General features: G+C 42.4%; 1 protein-coding gene across 1 annotated transcript; it reads left to right on the top strand.

The window, feature by feature from the left end:
* The first annotated feature begins 1,591 nt into the window (after positions 1-1,591).
* Positions 1,592-22,908, top strand: dus3l (dihydrouridine synthase 3-like (S. cerevisiae)). Its single transcript, XM_046326471.1, has 16 exons — positions 1,592-1,715; positions 2,237-2,330; positions 11,874-12,144; positions 12,329-12,704; positions 13,144-13,223; positions 13,428-13,517; positions 13,702-13,743; positions 14,053-14,205; positions 14,985-15,101; positions 15,222-15,287; positions 15,441-15,551; positions 15,673-15,769; positions 21,080-21,155; positions 21,599-21,787; positions 22,068-22,196; positions 22,596-22,908. The coding sequence occupies exons 2-16, from the start codon at positions 2,245-2,247 to the stop codon at positions 22,666-22,668; spliced, it is 1,956 nt and encodes a 651-aa protein (XP_046182427.1). The 5' UTR covers positions 1,592-1,715; positions 2,237-2,244; the 3' UTR covers positions 22,669-22,908.
* Positions 22,909-23,143: the final 235 nt, after the last annotated feature.

Raw genomic sequence — 23,143 nt, 5'->3', positions numbered from 1 at the left:
TGACTACATCTGTCCTCGCTCGCACATTAATGTCTTAATCAAAATTACGGATTGCCTCTTATGCGCTCGTCGTCTCCTTATGCATTTACATTTACATTTACATTTACGTCATTTAGCAGACGCTCTTATCCAGAGCGACTTACAAATTGGCCATAGTTTGTACATCTCAATTGTCTCTAGACACTACATGTGTTTAAGCAAGTCAGTCATATCAGCTTTGCTGTTTTTTAAAGGCAGGACATGAGGCTGAAAGAATTGTTTCTCTGCCAGACACAGTTCCTCTGATAGCCAGGTGTAGCAGTGGTAAGGTTTTGCTGTTGGGACTCTGCCACTTGGACAGCTTTATGTAGGCCATAACAGGTTGTGGGAACCGTTTGTCACTGTTATAGGGCAATTCTCTTTATAACTTATTTTGTACATAGTGTTGCTGCTATCGTCTTTTATGACCGAAAATAACTTCTGTGCATCAGAACTGCGATTACTCACCACGGACTGGAGAGAATTTGTCGGCGATCGAATAAACCCCCACTTTCTTCCAATTCTGATAGCAAACGTGCATTCTTTGGAAAATAAAAACGATGATCTATGTATTTTTGTAAATAACTGCTGGTGCACGATATCTAAGGAAGTCTTGAGGTTTTACTTGCTTGAGGTAGAGTATCTCATGATAAGCTGTAGACCACAACATCTACCTAGAGAGTTTTCATCTGTATTTTTCATAGCTGTCTACATTCCACCACAGACTGATGCTGGCACTAAGACCGTACTGAATGAGCTGTATTCTGCCATAAGCAAACAGGAAAACGCTGTGTGTGTGTGTGTGCATGTGCGTGTGTGTGTGCGTGTGTCTGTGTGTGTGAGTGACTTTACAGTAGCCAGCTATAGTGTGTGTGTGTGATTTTACAGTAGCCAACTATAGTGTCTGACTTTACAATAGCCAGCTATAGTGAATGTAAGTCTTTACAGTAGCCAGCTATAGTGTGTGGGTGACTTTACAGTAGTCAGCTATAGTTTGTGACTTTACAGTAGCCAGCTGAAGTGTGTGTGTGTGTGTGACTTTACAGCAGCCAGCACAGTGTGCGACTTTACGCCAAGTCTAGGTCCAAGAGGCTTCTAAACAGCGTCTACCCCCAAGCCATACGTCCCCTGAACAGCTAATCAAATGGCAACCGAGACTGTTTGCATTGCACCCCACTCCCCACCCTCTTCTATGCTGCTATTACTCTCTGTTATTATCTATGCATGGTCACTTTAAAAACTCTACCTACATGTACATAATTATCTCGGTACACCCTGTATATAGCCCTGCTATTGTTATTTACTGCTGCTCTTTACTTATTTGTTATTCTTATCTCTTTTTTTCTTAAAACTGCATTGTTGACTCAATGCACAGTTTCCTAGAGATAAATCAAGTCAAGCCTGCTACATAAAATAAATAGAAGCAGGCGAAATTGATAGGAGAGTAGTTGCTTTGTAAGATATCTCTACCTGAAATTACATGATCTAAGTGATTGACAGTTGGTTTTAATAAATATATATTTTTTACATTATAGTATCAATTAATAAATATGCAAGATTGAAGACAACTGAACCTCTAACGGAATTATTTATTTGCCTGGATCCAAATATTTAGAAAATGCGTCACACGGACCGATATAAGGTGTTGCACGGGTCGATTGTCTTGCCGCGGTAGTTAGTTTGTTTTGGATTGTCAGGTACTCTTCAATTCAGTACTCCTCAGCATATTACCATAGTTTTAGTGATATTTTATTTTTGTATAATGACTTTCTTCCACTTAATCAACGCATAATTATTCGAGAGCGACATGGTTAGCTAACGTTACGGGCAGCTTAACTTGATTTGCTAGTTAGCTGCAGTGCACGGCTAGCTGTCATGCATGGGTTGTCATGAAATGCAGCTCGCCAAGTGTAGCTAAGTAGCTTTGCTTGCTTAATTTTACTTGTCATGACGTTTCCATGGATTTATCTCTAAGTGTATAATTTAATCATGATAGCTATGAATGTTGCTTTTCCTAATGTGCTACTGCAACATTGCAGTAGTATTTTGTTGCTGACATTGTTTTCTAGCTAGCTACAGTAGCCATAATGCATTAAAGTTACCACCCTTGTTCAAGCCAGCCAAAATCCGAGTCCAGTGTCGACTAACGTTAAGTGTTCAAGCAAGCAACTGTGCTAGCTAACTTACTTACTAACTAATGTTGCAATGTTTATTTCAGAGGGAGTTATGGAGACCGAGACAACCCCAAATATACCCACAGAAAGCCATGGGATGAATGGGACTGATAAAGGCAGAGCTGCCATTAAAACCCAGTAAGTGTGCTTCCTGTTGCTACTTGGCTGGAAAAAAATCCTGCACACACAACTGTGGATACAATTGGCCACCCCTGCCCCAGACCCCAGACCATCACCAGTCTGACATGTACTGATAGAACAGGCTTCAATGAGAGAAACTATACAATGAAAAAAAAGACTGGTCGATAGGCTGTTGGTCGACCGAGATTTCTTTAGTCGCAGTTTGATTTGCGCTTGTCTGAGTGGACTAATCCATTGTGGTGGCTGTGGGGATCACTCTTAAAGGTTTTCCCAAACCCTGACCTGGCCCCACCCCTGGGTGCATGTTTTTTTTTTGCCGTAGTACTACACAGCTGACTCAAATAACCAACTCATCATCAAGCTTTGATAATTTGAATCAGCTGTGTAGTGCTAGGGCAAAAAACTTAACGTGCACCCAGGATAGGCCCTGGGACTGAGTTTGGGAAACCCTCCCCTTAAGACATGCTACTGAAATTGTAAATTATTATTTTACATAAGAACAAATGGTGCAACACTAATACAAATATTATTTTATAACAAATGCGCTTCCTTTGATAGCGGTTGCGCTTCTGAAACATCAGTGCGCTGTTAAATTGGTGCCTTTTCTAAGAACATCTTGCTATGTGCGTAATAGCAATGTCACCCAGCATATTTGTGTTGAGAACAATGCGGCGGAGGCAGCAGTGGAGTTATGAGATGAGAAAACAGCCCTTGCCTTAATTGTCTAAGAAAAGTGAGGAGAGAGGAAACACCAACTTAAATAGATCTATAATCAACAGCCAAACTGTTAATTGTGCCTGACCTATAAATCATCCATATATATTTAGCTACAGAAATAAGACAGGTCCTGCTTGTGTTGCCTGTTTGAGTGTTAGTTTTAGGGGCATGGTATATCTTTGAACATATCGGAATCGGACGATATTAGCTAAAAATGCCAACATCGGCATCGACCGATATCTAGTATAACACCGATGTGCAAAACTAATGTCAAAGCAGACTTGCTAACCTATATAACGTAGGTACATGACATAATGACACCATGTAAAATGTTGCGCTACACGTGTAACACAGCATTCCTAACCTAGCCCACAATGTCTGCTGTGTGGATCGAGCAGTCAAAAAGTCCAGCAGTCATTTGAAAGAGTAAGAACATTTTAGCGAGACAACTCAAAAGGCAAAATCCATTAAAGCCAAGATCATGGAATTCATTGCCCTTGACAATCAACCGTTCTCTGTCGTGGGTGATGTTGGCTTTTGCCGACTGGTCGAGCACCGGTGCACACTACCAAGTGCTCTATTTTTCAGATGTTGCCCTACCGGAGTTACACAGTAATAGCATCGCTGATATTAGCTTCACAACATACATACTATGGAATGCCGTTTGGGTCTTTGCGTGTCAAAATAAATACAATAGCACTGTCAAATCTGTACAAAAAAGTTTGCAAACACTGGCCACAAACGATGTGTTTACAATACTGCGTTGCAACTTCTGTACCGCGTTGCAACAGTACCGCGACTGCAACTTCTGGGGAGGCTAGCTTGGTACCGAGCTAGAACCAAAGCACCAATACAACCAGCCTGAAAACACTGACCAGTAGAAACTTCAGTCATTTAAATTATTCTTAGCAAAGATTTAGGAATCCTTGTAAGTATTAGCTTGGATGCCACTTGTTGTTCGCCTATTGAAATTGAACTGTAGCTCAGTTGGTAGAGCATGGCGCTTGTAACGCCAGGGTAGTGGGTTCGATCCCCGGGACCACCCATACGTAGAATGTATGCACACATGACGTATGTCATTGACAGTAAGGGCAAATATATACAAATAGTAGAATTATGCTATACCTTTATTTTGAAGGCTAACTGCTAAGTCCACTATTGTGGCTAATCCTTATTGTGGCTAGCTTCACATAGATGGGTTGATCAAGTAAGAACTGTCTTATAAATTAGGTTTATTTTAGATGATAACACCTAGCTATATAGTTAGCTAGTTAAGTATAGCTACTGAAACTGTCTTTTGCTGTGTTTTTGGGGAAGAACGTTGTTTGCATCCATGAGCTAGCTAGATTTTTTTTTATGACCAGCACTGTAGGTGCGCGAGACAACTTTACAACCTTCCTGTGACATCGGGTGTTGTAGGTGTCCTGGAGGGCAGGTAGTTTGCCCCTAGTGACGCGTTGTGCAGACCGCACCACCCTCTGGAGAGCCCTGCGGTTGTGGGCGGTGGAGTTGCCGTAATGGGCGGTGATACAGCCCAACAGGATGCTCTCAATTGTGCACTTGTAAAAGTTAATGAGGGTTTTTGGCGACGAGCCACATTTTTTTCAGCCTCTTGAGGTTGAAGAGGCGCTGTTGCGCCTTCACCACACTCTGTGTGGGTGGACCATTTCAGCTTGTCGGTGATATGCACTCCGATAAACTTAACTTTCCACCTTCTGCACTGCTGTACCGTCGATGTGGATAGGGGGTGCTCCTTTGCTGTTTCCTGGAGTCCACGATCATCTCTTTTGCTTTGCTGACATTGAGTGAGAGGTTATTTTCCTGACACCACACTCTGAGGGCCCTCACCACCTCAATGTAGGCTGTCTCGTTGTTGGTAATCAAGTCCACTACTGTTGTGTCGTCTGCAAACTTGATGATTGAGTTGAAAGCATGAATGGCCAGACAGTCATGGGTGATCAGGGAGCACAGGAGGTGGCTGAGAACACACCCTTGTTGTGCCCCAGTGTTGCGGATCAGCGGAGTAGAGATGTTGTTCCCTACCTTCACCATCTGGGGGTGGTCCGTCAGGAAGTCCAGGACCCAGTTGCACAGGGCGGGGTTGAGACCCAGGGTCTCAAACTTAATTATGAGTGTGGAGGGTACTATGGTGTTGAATGCTGAGCTGTAGTCAATGAACAGTGTTCTTACATAAGTATTCCTCTTGTCCAGATGGGATAGGGAAGTGTGATGGCGATTGCATCATCTGTGGACCTATTGGGGCGGTAAGCAAATTGGAGTGGGTCTAGGGTGACAGGTAGGGTGGAGGTGATATGATCCTTGACTAGTCTTTTTAAAAACATTTTTTTTATTGAATTGGTATGTAACTGTTATGAAAGTTGTATTGTCAATTTTGTTTTGTATATAAATGCCAATCTAAACGTGTACATGACACTGCAACAACATTTCCCCATGGGGACAAGTAAGTAAGTAGTCTCTCAAAGCACTTCATGATCAAAGAAGTGAGTGCTATGGGGCGATAGTCATTTAGTTCAGGTACCTTAGCTTTCTTGGGAAAAGGAACAATGGTGGCCATCTTGAAGCATGTGAGGACATCAGACTGGGATAGAGATTGATTGAATATGTCTGTAAACACACCAGCCAGCTGGTACTGGTTATAATTTATTTCGTGTTTACATTGTTCCAATACAGTCAGAATTATATTTTAATCTAACAGCACTTGTTTGGCATGCAGGACTTGCTCCAGTATTTTCCACAACTAGTCAAATTTATTCCTTATCTGACATTCCCTTTGCCTTCTGAGCAACCAAACATTCCCCCGATTTGTCATGTCATTTGCATCCGTTTTGCTGTCACATGTGTTACGGTGTTCATAGTTGGTTATAACCAATTTATTCATGTGATTGTAATATGCTAAAGTCAGGCTCTATTTGTCACATCCATACATGTGTCACGTGATGAGAGCAAGGGTTGAAGTAATAGGGAATGCTTTTCCTAAATAAATTTGGGATTTTGGTCGTAACTTTTCATTAAGAAATGGCTGTTATTATGTTGCAGCTTCAGTAACACGGACACCACGATAAACACTGATTTTATGTGGTGGTCGCTGCAGCAGGGACGAGAGAGACAACAGGTGCTAGTCACACAGTCACTCGCTGTCATTTTTAACACAGGGCAGCAAGTCTGAGCTTGGCCTGGCACAATCAAATGTTTGCTTAAAGTGTCATACACACAAGATTTTACTGAGTAACAGTTAATAGAATGAAATCATTCATTAGGCCCTAATCTATGGATTTCGCATGACTGGGCAGGGACGCAGCCATGGGAGGGCATAGGTCCACCCACTTGGGAGCCAGGTCCACCCACTGGGAGCCAGGCCCAGCCAATCAGAATTAGTTTTTCCCCACAAAATGACTTTATTACAGACAGAACTACAACTGAGCACCCCATCCTCAAACGATGCCGCAGATGTGGAGGTCCTGGGCTGGCGTGGTTAAACGTGGTCTGCGGTTGTAAGGCCAGTAGGTTGTACTGCCAAATTCTCTAAAAACAAAGTTGGAAATGGCTTATGGCAGAGAAATAAACATTCAATTATTTGGCAACAGCTCTGTTGGACATTCCTGCAGTCAGCATACCAATTGCACACTCCCTCAAAATTTGTGATATCTGTGGCATTGTTGTGTGACAACACACCACATTTTTGTGGCCTTCTAAATGTCCCCAGCACAAGGTACACCTGGGTATTGATCAATTGGTTTAATCAGCGTCTTGATATGCCACACTTGTCAGCTGGATGGGTTATCTTGACCAAGGAGAAATGGCCACTGACAGTGATAGAAACAACAATTTGTGCATAAAATTTGAGTGTTTTTGTTGTGCTTATTGATAATGTCTGAGGCCTTTTATTTCAGCTGTTAGTTTTTCACTCCGTGTCAGAACCTAATGGACAATTAGTCAAAGCAAGTTTATTCACCCACTGGGTCAAAGAGCTGAGAAGACAAAGACATGTTTCCATCAGCACAAGTATTTATATATAGAGTCTCCTGTCTAATAAAGGAATGGCGCCAGAGGGGATGGCTGCTGTTTTACAGGCTCCTAACCAACTGTGCTATTTTGTTTTTTTCACATTTTTTGTTACTTATTTTGTACATAGTGTTGCTGCTACTATCTCATGACCTAAAAGAGCTTCTGGATATCAGAACAGTGATAACTCACCTCAAACTGGATGAAGAGTTTTTCTTTAATTAATCTGAGGTGAAGGATATACTGTTTCCCTGAGACCAGGCCCAAATCCCTGTCATTCGCGTGAAGAAAATATGGAAATACAGGGGGTGGAGGTTGGGGTGCCTTGTGAGATTTAGTCGGCGAGTGGGTAACCCTCCTCTGCCATCAGTTCTATTGGCCAAAGTGCAATCACTGGAGAATAAATTGGATGATCGGCATTCAAGACTCTCCTACCAACGGGACATTAAAAGCTGTAATATCTTCTGTTTCACCGAGTCGTGGCTGAACGACAACACAGATAATGTACAGTTGGCTGGGTTTTCCGTGCATCGTCAGAACAGCTATGACTGGTAAGACAAGGGGTGGTGGTGTCTTTTTTGTCAATAACTGCTGGTGCGCGATGTCTAATATTACAGAAGTCTCGAGGTACCCCTCAGGGGTGCGTACTTAGTCCCCTTCTGTATTCCCTGTTCACCCACGACTGCTTGGCCAAGCACAACTCTTAACCATCACTAAGTTTGCTGACAACACAACAGTGGTAGGCCACATCACTGACAATGATGAGACCGCCTATAGGGAAGAGGTCTGAGCCCTGGGAGTGTAGTGCTAAGGACAACAACCTCACCCTCAACGTGAGCAAGACAAAGGAGCTGATGGTGGACTACAGGAAAAGGGGTGCAGAACATGCTCTCATTCACATCGACGGGGCTGTAGTGGAGTGGGTCGAGTATTTCAAATTCCTTGATATCCACTTCACCAACAAACTATCATGTTCCAAACACCCCAAGACAGTCGTGAAGAGGGCATGACTACACCTTTTCCCCCTCCGGAGACTGAAAAGATTTGGCATGAACCCCCAGATCCTCAAATATATTTTAGATTTGAAATTCTTCAAAGTAGCCACCCTTTGCCTTGATGGCTGCTTTGCACACTCTTGGCATTCTCTCAACCAGATTCACATGGAATGAATTTCTAACAGTCTTGAAGGAGGTCCCACATAAGCTGAGCATATTGTTGGCTGCTTTTCGTTCACTCTGAGGTCCAACTCATCCCAAACCATCTCAATTGGGTTGAGGTTGGGTGATTGAGGAGGCCATTTCATCTGGATGCAGCACTCCTCACTCTCCTTCTTGGTCAAATAGCCCTTACACATCTTGGAGGTGTATTGGGTCATTGTCCTGTTGAAAAACAAATGATAGTCCCACTAAGCGCAAACCAGATGGGATGGAATTTTGCTGCAGAATGCTGTGGTAGCCATGCTGGTTAAGTGTGAGTTGAATTATAAATTAACCACTGACAGTGTCACCAGCAAAGCACCATCACCACCTTCTCCATGCTTCATGGTGGGTACCGCACATGCGGACATCGTCCATTCACCAACTCTGCATCTACTCTGCATCTCACAAAGACACAGCGTTTGGAACCAAAAATCTCATATTTGGACTCATCAGACCAAAGGACAGATTTCCACCGGTCTCATGTCCATTGCTCGTGTTTCTTGGCCCAATCAAGTCCCTTCTTCTTATTGGTGTCTTTCAGTAGTAGTTTCTTTGCAGAAATTCAAGCATGAAGGCCTGATTCACACAGTTTCTTCTGAACAGTTGATGTTGATGTCTGTTACTTGAACTCTGAAGCATTTATTTGGGCAGCAATTTCTGAGGCTGTTAACTCTAATGAACTGATCCTCTGTAGCAGAGGTAACTCTTGGTCTGACTTTCCTGTGGCGGTACCCATGAGAACCATTTTCATCATAGCGCCTGATGGTGTTTGCGAAGGCACTTGAAGAAACTTTCAAAGTTCTTGAAATGTTCAGGATTAACTGACCTTCATGGACTGTCATTTCTCTTTGCCCTATTTGGCAAAATGGCTCAAATAAGTAATCTTCTTTATACCACCCCTACCTTGTCACAACACAACTGATAGGCTCAAACACATTAAGGTAAGAAATTCCACAAATTAACTTTTAACAAGGCACACCTGTTAATTGAAATGCATTCCAGGTGACTACCTCATGAAGCTTGTTGAGAGAATTCCAAGTGTGCAAAGCTGTCAAGGCAAAGGGTGGCTACTTTGAAGAATCTCAAATATTAAATATATTTTGGTTTGTTAAACCATTTTTTGGTTGCTACATGATTCCATATGTGTTATTTCATAGTTCTGATATCTTCACTATTATTCTACAATGTAGAAAATAGTAAAAATAAAGAAAACCCCTGGAATGAGTAGGTGTGTCCAAACTTTTGACTGGTACTACAAATTACCTTGTTTAACCTATACCCCCGCACATTAACTCGGTACCGGTATCCCCTGTATATAGCCTCTTTATTGTTACTTTATATTACATTTTTTACTTCACTTTATTTAGTGAATATTTTCTGAACCAACAATGCAGTTCAAGAAATAAAGGGCTTTTATGTAAGCATTTCACGGTAAGGTCTATGTAACCGATGTGAAATGGCTAGCTAGTTAGCGGGGTGCACGCTAATAGCGTTTCAATCGGTGACGTCACTCTGAGACCTTCAAGTAGTTGTTCCCCTTGCTCTCAAAGGGCCACGAAGGAGGGTGGTTAATGATGCTTCAAGGGTGGCTGTTGTCGATGCGTGCAGATTGTTCCTGGTTCGAGCCCAGGTAGGGGTGAGGAGAAGGACGGAAGGTTACATCTGTTACATCTACAGATGTTGTATTCGGCACATTTGATTTGACATCCAGACAGCCAATACATCTCTATTGCTAGCAGGAACGTAGGTGGTGTGTGCGTAATAGAACGGTTTCTTGTCACTTCATCTGACCTGACCTCGGCTAACCTTCCTCACTCCTCCCTAATCCACGGCTATCCAACCTTATCAGTGACTGAAACCAAACTTTTACCCTTTGGCCCTCTCAATAGGATTCATGAGATTTAACAATAACATTATACATGTAAAGTAGTTCTAGTATGGTAAAATGAATAAGTACAGTGGTGAGAACAAGTATTTGAACACTGCCGATTTTGCAGGTTTTCCTACTTACAAAGCATGTAGAGCTCCGTCATTTTTATCATAGGTACACTTCAACTGTGAGAGACGGAATCTAAAACAAATATCCAGAAAATCACATTTGTATGATTTTTAAGTCATGCATTTGCATTTTATTGCATGACATAAGTATTTGATCACCTACCAAACAGTAAGAATTCCGGCTCTCACAGACCTGTAAGTTTTTCTTTAAGAAGCCCTCCTGCTCTCCACTCATTACCTGTATTAACTGCACCTGTTTGAACTCCTTGCCTGTATAAAAGACACCTGTCCACACTCAATCAAACAGACTCCAACCTCTCCACAATGGCCAAGTCCAGAGCTGTATAAGGACATCAGGGATAAAATTGCACAAGGCTGGGGTGGTCCACAGGACAATAGGCAAGCAGCTTGGTGAGAAGGCAACAACTGTTGGCGCAATTATTAGAAAATGGAAGAAGTTCAAGATGACGGTCCATCACCCTCAGTCTGGAGCTCCATGCAAGATCTCACCTCGTGGGGCATCAATGATCATGAGGAAGGTGAGGGATCAGCCCAGAACTACATGGCAGGACCTGGTCAATGACCTGAAGAGAGCTGGGACCACAGTCTCAAAGAAAACCATTAGTAACACACTACGCCGTCATGGATTAAAATCCTGCAGCGCATGCAAGGTCCCCCTGCTCAAGCCAGAGCATGTCCAGGCCCGTCTGAAGTTTGCCAATGACCATCTGGATGATCCAGAGGAGGAATGGGAGAAGGTCATGTGGTCTGATGAGATAAAAATTTAGCTTTTTGGTCTAAACTCCACTCGCCGTGTTTGGAGGAAGAAGTAGGATGAGTACAACCCCAAGAACACCATCCCAACCGTGAAGCATGGAGGTGGAAACATCATTCTTTGGGGATGCTTTTCTGCAAAGGGGACAGGACGACTGCGTCGTATTGAGGGGAGGATGAATGGGGCCATGTACCGCGAGATCTTGGCCAACAACCTCCTTCCCTCATTAAGAGCATTGAAGATGGGTCGTTGCTGGGTCTTCCAGCATGACAACGACCCGAAACACACAGCCAGGGCAACTAAGGAGTGGCTCCGTAAGAAGCATCTCAAGGTCATGGAGTGGGTTCAGTCTCCAGACCTGAACCCAATAGAAAATCTTTGGAGGGAGCTGAAAGTCCGTATTGCCCAGGGACAGCCCCGAAACCTGAAGGATCTGGAGAAGGTCTGTATGGAGTTGTAGGCCAAAATCCCTGCTGCAGTGTGTGCAAACCTGGTCAAGGAACTACAGGAAATGTATGATCTCTGTAATTGCAAACAAATGTTTCTGTACCAAATATTAAGTTCTGCTTTTCTGATGTATCAAATACTTATGTCATGCAATAAAATGCAAATTAATTACTTAAAATTCATACTAAATCATATTAAAACACATAGGACGTGTCTGTATATGGAAAAATTCACGTTTAAACATTTAGACCAAAAGAACAGATGACTCTCGGCCGACCAATATTTTTTGTATTCGGGGACAGCCATAATTTATACTTATTAGGCCTACTTGTTGAATTGTATCAATTATATATGAATGTGATCAGCATTCTCGTTTTTCAGGTTTCTCACAACCAAAGAAAAGTTCCATGAGTTACTGGACTCTAGAGGGAAGGGTCCTAACGATGACAAGGCCAGTGACGATGCAGCACCAAAAGAGACAGCAGAGGACTCTCTGGAAGAGCCTCAAGAGAAAAAAATTAAAGTGGACCCGGATGAGCAGGAGAGGAAGGAGAAACGGGACAGGAAGCGAATGCGAGGACAGAACAAGTCTCGGCCGCATATGAAACCCACGAGCTACGACAACAGACGACTGTGTCCTTCCATAATTCAGGTAGGACTGTCACTTTAGCGACTAGATGAAAGGGCCAACTACTTTTCATGCAACCTGGGACTTGCCATGTTTGAAATCCCCCCCAAGTCATTTCAATAATATGTTTTTCCTTAGAGTTTCCTGTAGACCTAATTGTTTATCAACACCAAATTGTTTTTTCTATTTTCTCATTGAACTCCCCCAGGAGCGTGAGACCAAATGTGTCTACGGCGACAAATGCAAGTTCATCCATGATGTTGCTGAGTACATGGCCTTAAAGCCCGCTGACGTTGGAGAGCACTGCTACCTCTATGACACCTTCGGGAAGTGCCACTACGGCTTGAGCTGCCGATTCGCCCGGGCCCACACCAGCGCTGACCTAAAAAACCTGGCTAACGAGGAGCGTGTGAAAGCCATGGAGGGGAGAACACCCGTGAGGAATAGCCTGGACAAGGACCTGCAGTGGCGCCTTCGCAAGAAGGTGGTCCCCTTTACAGCATCTGACGCCTACATGAAGACCGTTTTCAAAGGCGGACACAAAGCAGGAGAGGGCTGGAAAAAGGCTGCGACAGCAGAGAACAGTAAGGCTCGGCGGGTCTGCCATTTTGTGGAAGCAATATGTCGCCTGGGTTATATTCATTAGTCATACACCGTAGCAAAACGTTTTGCAATGAAACAAGAGTTTATATTAGCAAATTCCGGTAGGTCCCTCCCTATTTGCTTCTGTTTGGTTACTAGTGAATACATCCCTGGTGGTTTTGCGACTGATATTTGCAGGAATTTCACTGTTTTTAGTTGCAGAATTGGCCATATTTTTGTTTGGACAGTTTTCTTTGTGTACCACTCTCAAAGCCAAACTGCATTTCAAGTGGCTTTACTGTTTGTAAAAGACTTGTCAGGTGCAGAGATGGTGTTAGAATACATTAAATTGATTAATTCAGCTATTATATAATCTGATTTTCACCCTAATCAGGTGTTGATGATAATTATTCTGATAGTTCAATGTTTTATCTTCCTTAGTTGATAACTGTTGTTCAGCGGTGGTGCACTCTCAGTGCTCTGAAGGGGAGAAACCACAAACAGACAACCAGGGAACTGAGGTACTGTAGCAACACTACTACATTTGTCACAAGCGCTTAACAGCAACCTGGATCTTAATCTTCAAAAAGTAATTAGAGTTGACAGTGACAAGGGAAAAACTGCCTGGCTGGGAAATATAATAAATCAATCTATGCTATTTTGGGATTTACTGTATGGTGGCTAGAAGTTTTTCCTCAAGTTGTTTACCTTTTGGAAAATTGCAGGTTAGCCAGGAGAACCTGGCTCTAGTGAAAACCATTGGGCCGTTGACTGATGATGATGTTATAAAGTTACGACAATGTGAAAAGAAGCAGGTATGTTTGAGCCGCTTGACTTAAACACAGTGCTAGGTATTTTGTCTTGCATGTCGGGCATCTGAGTGGCACTTTGTATATTAATCTCATTTAAATATTAACTGCCCATTTTTAATATTAAGAAGTTGTATAAACCAAATAGTAACGTTATGAATAGAAATAATTGTTTTTATTCTTCCTGAAGGTGGACTTCAAAGACAAGCTGTATCTTGCTCCCTTAACAACGGTAAGTCGGTCCTTGGAACAGAATTGGTCACTTTCCCAGACTGATTAATCCTACTCCTGGACTGAAACCCCTGCTCAACTGAAAATCAATTTTTAATAGGGTTTCTTAGTCCAGGAATAAGCTTGTTTTGGGTTCGGGAAAGCGACCCAATGTGCACACACTAATGGCTTGATATTTCATACACCAAAGAGGACCAGAATGAAAATAAGTGACTTTGTTAGATATAATCAGATTTTTTTATGTGTGTATTGTTGTTTTCTGCATTATGTATTTTAGAATGATCTAATAAAATGAATACATTTGTCTCAGTGTGGAAACCTGCCTTTCCGTCGTATATGCAAACGATTCGGCGCTGACATTACATGCGGAGAGATGGCCATGTGTACCAACCTGCTGCAGGGCCAGTCGTCCGAATGGGCGCTCCTCAAGAGACATGAGAGCGAGGACATTTTTGGTGTGCAGGTTAGAACAGGCTGAAAGTGCTAGAATTATTTTATTTTTTTACACATCTGAATACATACTTATGCCCATTGCTCCCCAGGGATATCTCCACTTCATTGTACTTTGTTCTGGGCAGTTTGCTTGAGCTTGTTCCACCCCATGGCGGTTTTAAAAGTGATAGAAGTGGTAGTAGATCACTCCTAAATTTGTCAAGACATTTTTTTTGATTCCTATGAGTTTAGTCCTATGTCCCTCATTTGCGTAGATCTAGCTATTTGCCTCAATCCTGAATTAATGGGGAAGATGGGGATTATCTTAGTCAATCATTTTAGATTGAACCTCCAGGGTATTTGAGCCCAAAGTAAATATCTTTGAAACGGTTCAATTTTAAAGGTAGAATCCTTAATTGAAGCGATAACAAAGCATCACCCCACCTATGTTTGGTAAAAATGCTGAGGAATGGGTCTAAATTCATAGACAGAGCTATGGATGGAAGCACTGACCGTACATGATGTCCAAATTATTATAAAATAATGTCTTTATAGTTTTAACCATGTTTTGGGGCTATACAGTGTTTGTTTAAATTTACATGGTTTACAAATGTTGGAGTAAAACAAGCGTATATTTTGGGTTCTGATGGGGTGCGACAGTTGAACTAAACTCATGAGGTCTTTACAATTTATATTATCTAAGAATCAATGGTTTATCATTAATTTATAAGAAGAAAATCAATAAATATATATAGCAACTAAGGATTCTAGCTTGTTCCGTACTTGAAGTCTGATAATTTACATTTTTAGGTGGAGGGATGCTTTCCTGACACAATGACCAGATGTGCAGAGCTACTCAACAACAAAATCGACGTGGACTTTGTGGACATCAACTCTGGGTGTCCTATTGACCTTGTATACAAGAAGGTGTAATCTTCTGGACATTCTCCATTGAGCTTACTTTTTAGTCCAGGATTTGTCTTAATGTGTCTGGGAAACCAGCCCTCTAAAACATGATCAGTATGATCTTCCTTTCCCTTTCTTTAGGGCGGAGGATGTGGGCTGATGACGCGCACCAACAAGTTTGAGCAAATCATCCGAGGAATGAACTCTGTATGTGATGCGAATTCCTTATTTGCTCAGCTATGGTATTGGAGATGTTGCGCTAATGCAGGCTTAATAAAACCCTCAAAGCATTTGAAAGAAAACAAATATTACTTGAACTCAGGTCTGGTATGTAAAGGGACTTTGTTGTTCTTTCCTCAGGTTCTGGATGTCCCTTTGACTGTCAAGATTCGTACCGGTGTTCAGGAGAAGGCCAACATCGCACATAAACTCATCCCAGAGATGAAGAATTGGGGGGTGTCCATGATCACGGTACGTCTGTCCGAATGTAATGCTGGATCCTAAATCGATCTAGCCTAAGTAAACTGTTCTGTGTTGGTTTCGTCACAGGCAAGGATGTGTAGCATAAGAGTAATTTCAAGTCTCTATGCAGTTGCATGGCAGGTCCAGGGAACAGCGATATACTAAGTCAGCTGACTGGGACTACATCAATACCTGCTCCCAACTCGCCAGCCCCATCCCACTCTTTGGTAAGTAGGATTTAGAGTTTATTTGTCACATGCACAGGGTTGGAAATCTAGCAGGGTACAGGGAAATTCAACAGTGCAGGTCAATGTGAAGTGAATGAAACAATAAAAACTGGCATTGTTGAATACTAATTTCTGATTGGCTTGAAGGTCATTCTAGAGCATGCATTATTTATATATAAAGCACAGTGTATTTGCAAGGTAGAATTCAGTGGCTTATAATTCTTACATGTTTGAGCTGCTTTTGAAAGAAGATGTCTAATTGAAAACATTGGCGTTGTTGAATTCGATTTCCGTAATGGCAAGCTAGGACTGATGGTTTGGTTACTAAGGCAACTACTGTCGCTATCTCGTGTTAGGTTCTTATTTTTCAGAGTAAATAACTCGCGGACACTAGAGAAGCTTAACCAAGTTTAATTCTTCCCAAAGGGTCGACACAGCTGTATTCAGACATCACATTTCACACAAGCACTGATATTTAACACTTCTAGGTTGAGTCTCCTCCTCCACACTGAACAGCCAATGCACCTCCGTTGATAGACAGAACCTTAATTATATCTGTTATTCCTCACTTCATCTAACCTGACCTCTACCCAAAAGTGCTCACTGCTACCCAACTCAAGGCTGTCATGGTTAATGATACCAGACTGTCTCTTCTCTTCACAGAAGATCCCTGATGGCTAACAATAACATATCCTGACATAATGTAACCTTTATACATCACCCTCTCTCCCTCAGTGACCTTGTTAGTTTCTAAGATCTCCACCCGTCTCCCCTACACATTCCCAAAGCCATCTAACTCCTACAGATAACCATTAACTTCTGATGTAAAAACCATTATCATCCCTCAGGTGCCATACTTCTGATCTATCATGTCTCTAGAAAAATCAGTGTTCAAAGTTTACCCAGAATCCAACACTAGTAAACTTGTTAGCTACTTCATTGGATGTTGAACACATTTCTACCTGCAAATTAATTAATTTCTAGCTGTAAATGTGTTCAATTATACCCATGGTATAAAGGGATAATCAACTTGGGGCTCTATGCGTTCTCTGGGAAATAATGCAACTCCGTGAAAGGTTATTTCCAATCCGCTAGCATACACCTTCCATGTCATTATTTTCCAGTGAATGCATAGCCCCTCGTTAATTATCCCTTACATTATATATACATATTGACAACTGTAACACGATAAATGGCCATTCTTCAGTTTCCTGACACGGGTGTCATCTATCCACTGTTTAATTTGGATAAGTTTTGAAAGACATCGTTGGTATCACATTTTTAGTCGGTGTATTCATTAATTTTAATCCCCAGAGGCAATCTGGAACATACTTCGGTTCACGTTCTCAAAATGGTCTTGGAGCATGGATTCTAATTGATCGGACCAGTGTTGTACAGACCTGACCGCTGGAACATCCCTCTTGAGTCTTTGTATGTAGGTAGGTAGGAGCAAAATGGAGTCGCGGTCAGATTTGAGGATGGAATAGAGCCTAATACCCATGTCGAAAAGCGGTGTAGCAGTGGTCAAGTGTGGAATTTGCGCGTGTTGGACCGTCAATGTGTTGATTTCAGGAGCACGGACTTCAAATTACTTTAAAAATTGAAAATGGCGCAGGAAGAAATGGCAGCAGTTTTACGGGCGCCTAACCAATTGTGCTATTGTTTTTTTTGTGTGGTGTTTAACTTATTTTGTACATCATTTTCTGCCACCGTATCTTACGGCAAAAAAAGAGCTTCTGGATATCAGGAGAGCAATCACTCACCTTGGATTAGACAGACTTTTTTTTCTTCAACAAGCAGGATGTACTTCGAACACCCGACAAGGCTGACATCCCCGCCATTTGCAAGAGAAAGAGGCGCAGTTAAAGAGGACACAGAGCGGGGTGCCTCGTAAGATTCCGCAGAAGGCGAGTGAGAAAGAAAGCTGCCGTTAGCCAATATTACTTGCCAACGTGCAATCATTGGACAATACATTAGACAAGGTACGATCACGAATATCTTACCAACGGAACATCAGAACCTGTAACATCTTATGTTTCACGGAATCGTGGCTGAATGATGACATGGATATTCAGCAAAAGGGATATACGCTGCAACGGCTAGATAGAAAAACACACTCCGGTAAGACGAGGGGGAGCGGTCTGTGCATATTTGTAAACAACAGCTGGTGCACAATATCTAAAGTCTCTAGAGTATCTTATGATAAGCTGTAGACCACACTATTTGCCAAGAGTTTTCATCCATACTTTCCGTGGCTGTTTATTTACCTTCACAGACAGATGCTGTCACTAAGACTGCACTAGACTGCCTATTCCCCCTCATGAAACTAAAAAGATTTGGCATGGGTACTCAGATCCTCAAAAGGTTCTACAGCTGCAACATCGAGAGCATCCTGACTGGTTGCATCACTGCCAGGTATGGCAACTGCTCGGCCTCCGACCGCAAGGCACTGCAGACGGTAGTGCGTATGGCCCAGTACATCACTGGAGCTAAGCTGCTTGCCATCCAGGACCTCTACACCAGGTGGTGTCATAGGAAGGCCCTAAAAATGATCAAAGACCCCAGCCACAGAATGTCCTCTCTACTACCGAATGGCAAGCGGTACTGGAGCGCCAAGTCTAGGACCAAAAGGCTTCTCAACAGTTTTTACCCCCAAGCCATAATACTCCTGAACAAGTAATCAAATGGCTACCTGGACTATTTGCATTGTCCCTCCCTCAACCCCTCTTTTACGCTGCTGCTGCTCTGTTTATCAGATATGCGTAGTCACTTTAACTATACATTAATGTACATACTACCTCAATTAGCCCGACTAACTGGTGCCCCCACACATTGGCTACCCGGGCTATTTGCATTGTGTCCCGCCACCCGCCAACCCCTCCTTTACGCTACTCTCTGTTTATCATATAGGTGTAGGCATTCTAACCATACATACAGTGGGGAGAACAAGTATTTAATACACTGCTGATTTTGCAGGTTTCCCTACTTCCAAAGCATGTAGAGGTCTGTCCTTTTTTATCATAGGTACACTAACTGTGAGAGACGGAATCTAAAACAAAAATCCAGAAAATCACATTGTATGATTTTTAAGTAATTAATTAGCATTTTATTGCATGACATAAGTATTTCATACATCAGAAAAGCAGAACTTAATATTTGGTACAGAAACCTTTGTTTGCAATTACAGAGATCATATGTTTCCTGTAGTTCTTGACCAGGTTTGCACACACTGCAGCAGGGATTTTGGCCCACTCCTCCATAAAGACCTTCTCCAGATCCTTCAGGTTTCGGGGCTGTCGCTGGGCAATACGGACTTTCAGCTCCCTCCAAAGATTTTCTTTTGGGTTCAGGTCTGGAGACTGGCTAAGTCACTCCAGAACCATGAGATGCTTCTTACGGAGCCACTCCTTAGTTGCCCTGGCTGTGTGTTTCGGGTCGTTGTCATGCTGGAAGACCCAGCCACGACCCAACTTCAATGCTCTTACTGAGGGAAGGAGGTTGTTGGCCCAGATCTCGCGATACATGGGCCCATCCATCCTCCCCTCAATACGGTGCAGTCGTCCTGTCCCCTTTGCAGAAAAGCATCAACAAAGAATGATGTTTCCACCTCCATGCTTCACGGTTGGGATGGTGTTCTTGGGGTTGTAAATCATCCTCCTTCTTCCTCCAAACATGGCGAGTGGAGTTTAGACCAAAAAGCTCTATTTTTGTCTCATCAGACCACATGACCTTCTCCCATTCCTCCTCTGGATCATCCAGATGGTCATTGGCAAACTTCAGACGGGCCTGGACATGCTCTGGCTTGAGCAGGGGGACCTTGTGTGCGCTGCAGGATTTTAATCCATGACGGCGTAGTGTGTTACTAATGGTTTTCTTTGAGACTGTGGTCCCAGCTCTCTTCAGGTCATTGACCAGGTCCTGCCGTGTAGTTCTGGGCTGATCCCTCACCTTCCTCATGACCATTGATGCCCCACGAGGTGAGATCTTGCATGGAGCCCCAGACTGAGGGTGATGGACCGTCATCTTGAACTTCTTCCATTTTCTAATAATTGCGCCAACAGTTGTTGCCTTCTCACCAAGCTGCTTGCCTATTGTCCTGTGGCCCATCCCAGCCTTGTGCAGGTCTACAATTGTATCCCTGATGTCCTTACACAGCTCTCTGGTCTTGGCCATTGTGGAGAGGTTGGAGTCTGTTTGATTGAGTGTGTGGACAGGTGTTTTTTATACAGGTGACAAGTGGAAAACGGGTGCAGTTAATACAGGTAATGAGTGGAGAGCAGGAGGGCTTCTTAAAGAAAAACTAACAGGTCTTTGAGAGCCGGAATTCTTACTGGTTGGTAGGTGATCAAATACTTATGTCATGCAATAAAATGCAAATTAATGACTTAAAAATCATAGTGTGATTTTCTGGATTTTTGTTTTAGATTCCGTCTCTCACAGTTAGTGTACCTATGATAAAAAAAATGACAGACCTCTACATGCTTTGGAAGTAGGGAAACCTGCAAAATCAGCAGTGTATTAAATACTTGTTCTCCCCACTGTACATGTACATACTACCTAAATTAGCCTGACCGGTGCCTGTATATAGCCTCGCTACTGTTATTTTTCACTCTTTTTACTGTTGTATTTATTTCTTTACTCATCTGTTGGTAACCTAATACCTATTTTTTTACTTAAAAATCACACTGTTGGTTAGGGCCTGTAAGTAATCAATACACTATACTGTTGTATTTGGCGCATGTGACAAACGTTGATTTGATTTAGTTCACTGCGACAAATGCTGCATCTGGTTATGTGGTCGCCATCTTTTTCAGGGTCCAATGAAGATCTTAGAGCATTTTTGGTGTCTGCTTGGGGCGGGACTTACACATACATGGCTATAATCCCGGAGAACTCTCTCAGAATCTAAACAGGGCGACATGTATTACAAGTCGGGAGAGCAGAAGCTCGGAAGTTCCTGTACGTTTCCCCCGTGGGACCACTTGTTATTGGTCATAAAGCCTTTGTTCTTGCCAGAGAGAACCCGCTTCCTATCCGCTCAATGAACTGTAAAACCCACTGGTTGTATATAATCAGTTTGTATGCCGGAGGAAAGCAAAGTATGTTGTAGAATCTGATGTCCATTTGGAAGGAGGTCCTCGATCTTAAGTTCACTAAGTTAATTCTATAATGATTGAACATTGGCAAGTAGTATGCTTGGTAATGGAGGACGGGTCGTGTGGCGTCTCAATCTCACAAAGTTAGTGTGTTCGTGCGTGTTTTTCTTTCTGTGTGTGTGCACCTGTTAAACCCCATCTCTCTTATATGCAGGTAATGGAGACATTTTGTCTTATTATGACGCCATGAAGGCTAGAGAGACTGAAGTTTCGGGTATAATGCTGGCAAGGTTGGTATCTTAATGGAAAAGAATAGACATGCTTTTGATTTCACACAATTTGACTGATCAGAGTAGTGCGCTCTGATAGGAAGAGTGGATAACATATAGCTTACTTTTTATCCAACCCTTTCAGATCTAATGAAGTGCATAAGGAGGCTTGATGAAGGGCTATGGTTTGATTTGAGATGAGAAGCACCCTAGATTCAGTCTCTTATCTCAGTGGTTCTCAAACCTCTCCTCAGGGACCTCCATGACATTTCACAATCTTGTTGTAGCCCTTAACTCACCTGATTCATCTAGTCAAGGGCTGATAATTAGTTGACCATTTGAATCAGGTGTGTTAGCAGTGAATAATTCAAATACATGGAACAGCTGGGAGTCTCCGAGGAGGTTTGAGAACCCCTGCCTTAATCGACTCCAGCTCTAGTTGTAATACTTTTTCTCTCGGGCAGGGGCGCGCTCATCAAGCCCTGGGTTTTCACCGAGATCAAGGAGAGGCGGGACTGGGACATCTCGTCCAGCGAGCGGCTGGATGTCCTTAGGGACTTCACCCACTACGGCCTGGAGCACTGGGGCTCGGACACCCAAGGCCTGGAGAAGACCAGGAACTTCTTGCTGGAATGGCTGTCCTTCATGTGCAGGTGGGTACTCGTATAGGCACGAAGTATCAGGTGGTATTCACACTGTAATAATGCTTAGAAACATACACAATAGTTGTTTTAGTGCTTTATAGGTTGATCAATATGTTGATGTAGGTGAAGACAAACGAGAACCTGCAGGGCTGCTAAATCTTTTTTTTTCTCTGTATTTACCGTCTTTCACAAACCTAGAATTCAACCAATTCAAAATGTTCTTTATTAAACATTAACACCATAACACATTTAATGTGGACATGTCAATCTTACCCTCTCTCCTTTATAGGTACATACCAGTTGGGCTGCTGGAACAAGTGCCCCAGAGGATCAACGAGCGACCACCCTACTACATGGGCAGGGACTACATGGAGTCTCTCATGGCCAGTCAACACGTAGGGGACTGGATCAAGATCAGGTGAAGATCACTATTGCTTATCCTAACCTAGGTTCTTATGGCTGCCAGTGTATTCTGGTTTTCATTCACACTGACCTCTTGAATCATTCTCAGTAGTTGAAGCTTCCAATTAAAAATAGCATAGTAGGAGGTTGCAAGAGCGATGTCTCGTGTCTCAATCCATATTCTTGAGGGCTTTTATATGGTGGGTTTTAGCTAAACCAGCCAATAAGATGAGTGCGTTAATGCACTTAAAAAAATAGTCCCATTAGCATCTCTCAGTTGGTTTGAATTAGTATAGACAACCTCTATACTAATGTATCTATACAGGCTGAATATCTGTTCCAATTACACACAGCATGCTGAATAGTTTCATGGAAAAGGGGGTTTTAATAATGGTCTTTTTCCCCTTCTCCACAGTGAAATGCTGCTTGGACCTGTACCCAAGAATTTCAACTTTCTGCCCAAGCATAAAGCAAATGCTTACAAATGAATTTTGTGTATGAATGCTCAACAAAAAGTTATGAAGGCAAAGCTTTTGTCAATTTTATTTCCATTCAAGTCAGCAGTCCTGAATATACCTATTACATGAGTAATACACGAGTAATTTAAAAATTACGTAAATGATTTATTTCAACTTTGTTTGGAGTGGAGTTTCTTTTACTTGGAGATGTATTTGTTTTACCATTGCACCAAATAAATACTGTATATGGAATAAAATACATCTAAAATACTTTGATCTTTTGAAGTTTTTACATTAGTATGTTTGTTTGAGTTTTGATTCTCTCGTTTAACATACAACTGTCTTAGTGTGAATCTGACATGAGTCATGAGAAGAGGATTGCAGATATCTTTCAATATTAGCATTACATTTGCAAAGAATGAGTTGTTAATAGTTTTGTTTTTTGAGATATCAATACCAAATGCAGTGTGGTTCATGTTACGGATGTTCATAATAGCTATGACAA

This window comes from Oncorhynchus gorbuscha, linkage group LG24, assembly GCF_021184085.1.
Source record: "Oncorhynchus gorbuscha isolate QuinsamMale2020 ecotype Even-year linkage group LG24, OgorEven_v1.0, whole genome shotgun sequence".
NCBI classification, from domain to species: Eukaryota; Metazoa; Chordata; class Actinopteri; order Salmoniformes; family Salmonidae; genus Oncorhynchus; species Oncorhynchus gorbuscha.
The sequence above is the reverse complement of the archived record's forward strand: the minus strand, read 5'-3'. Positions and strand labels throughout refer to the sequence as shown.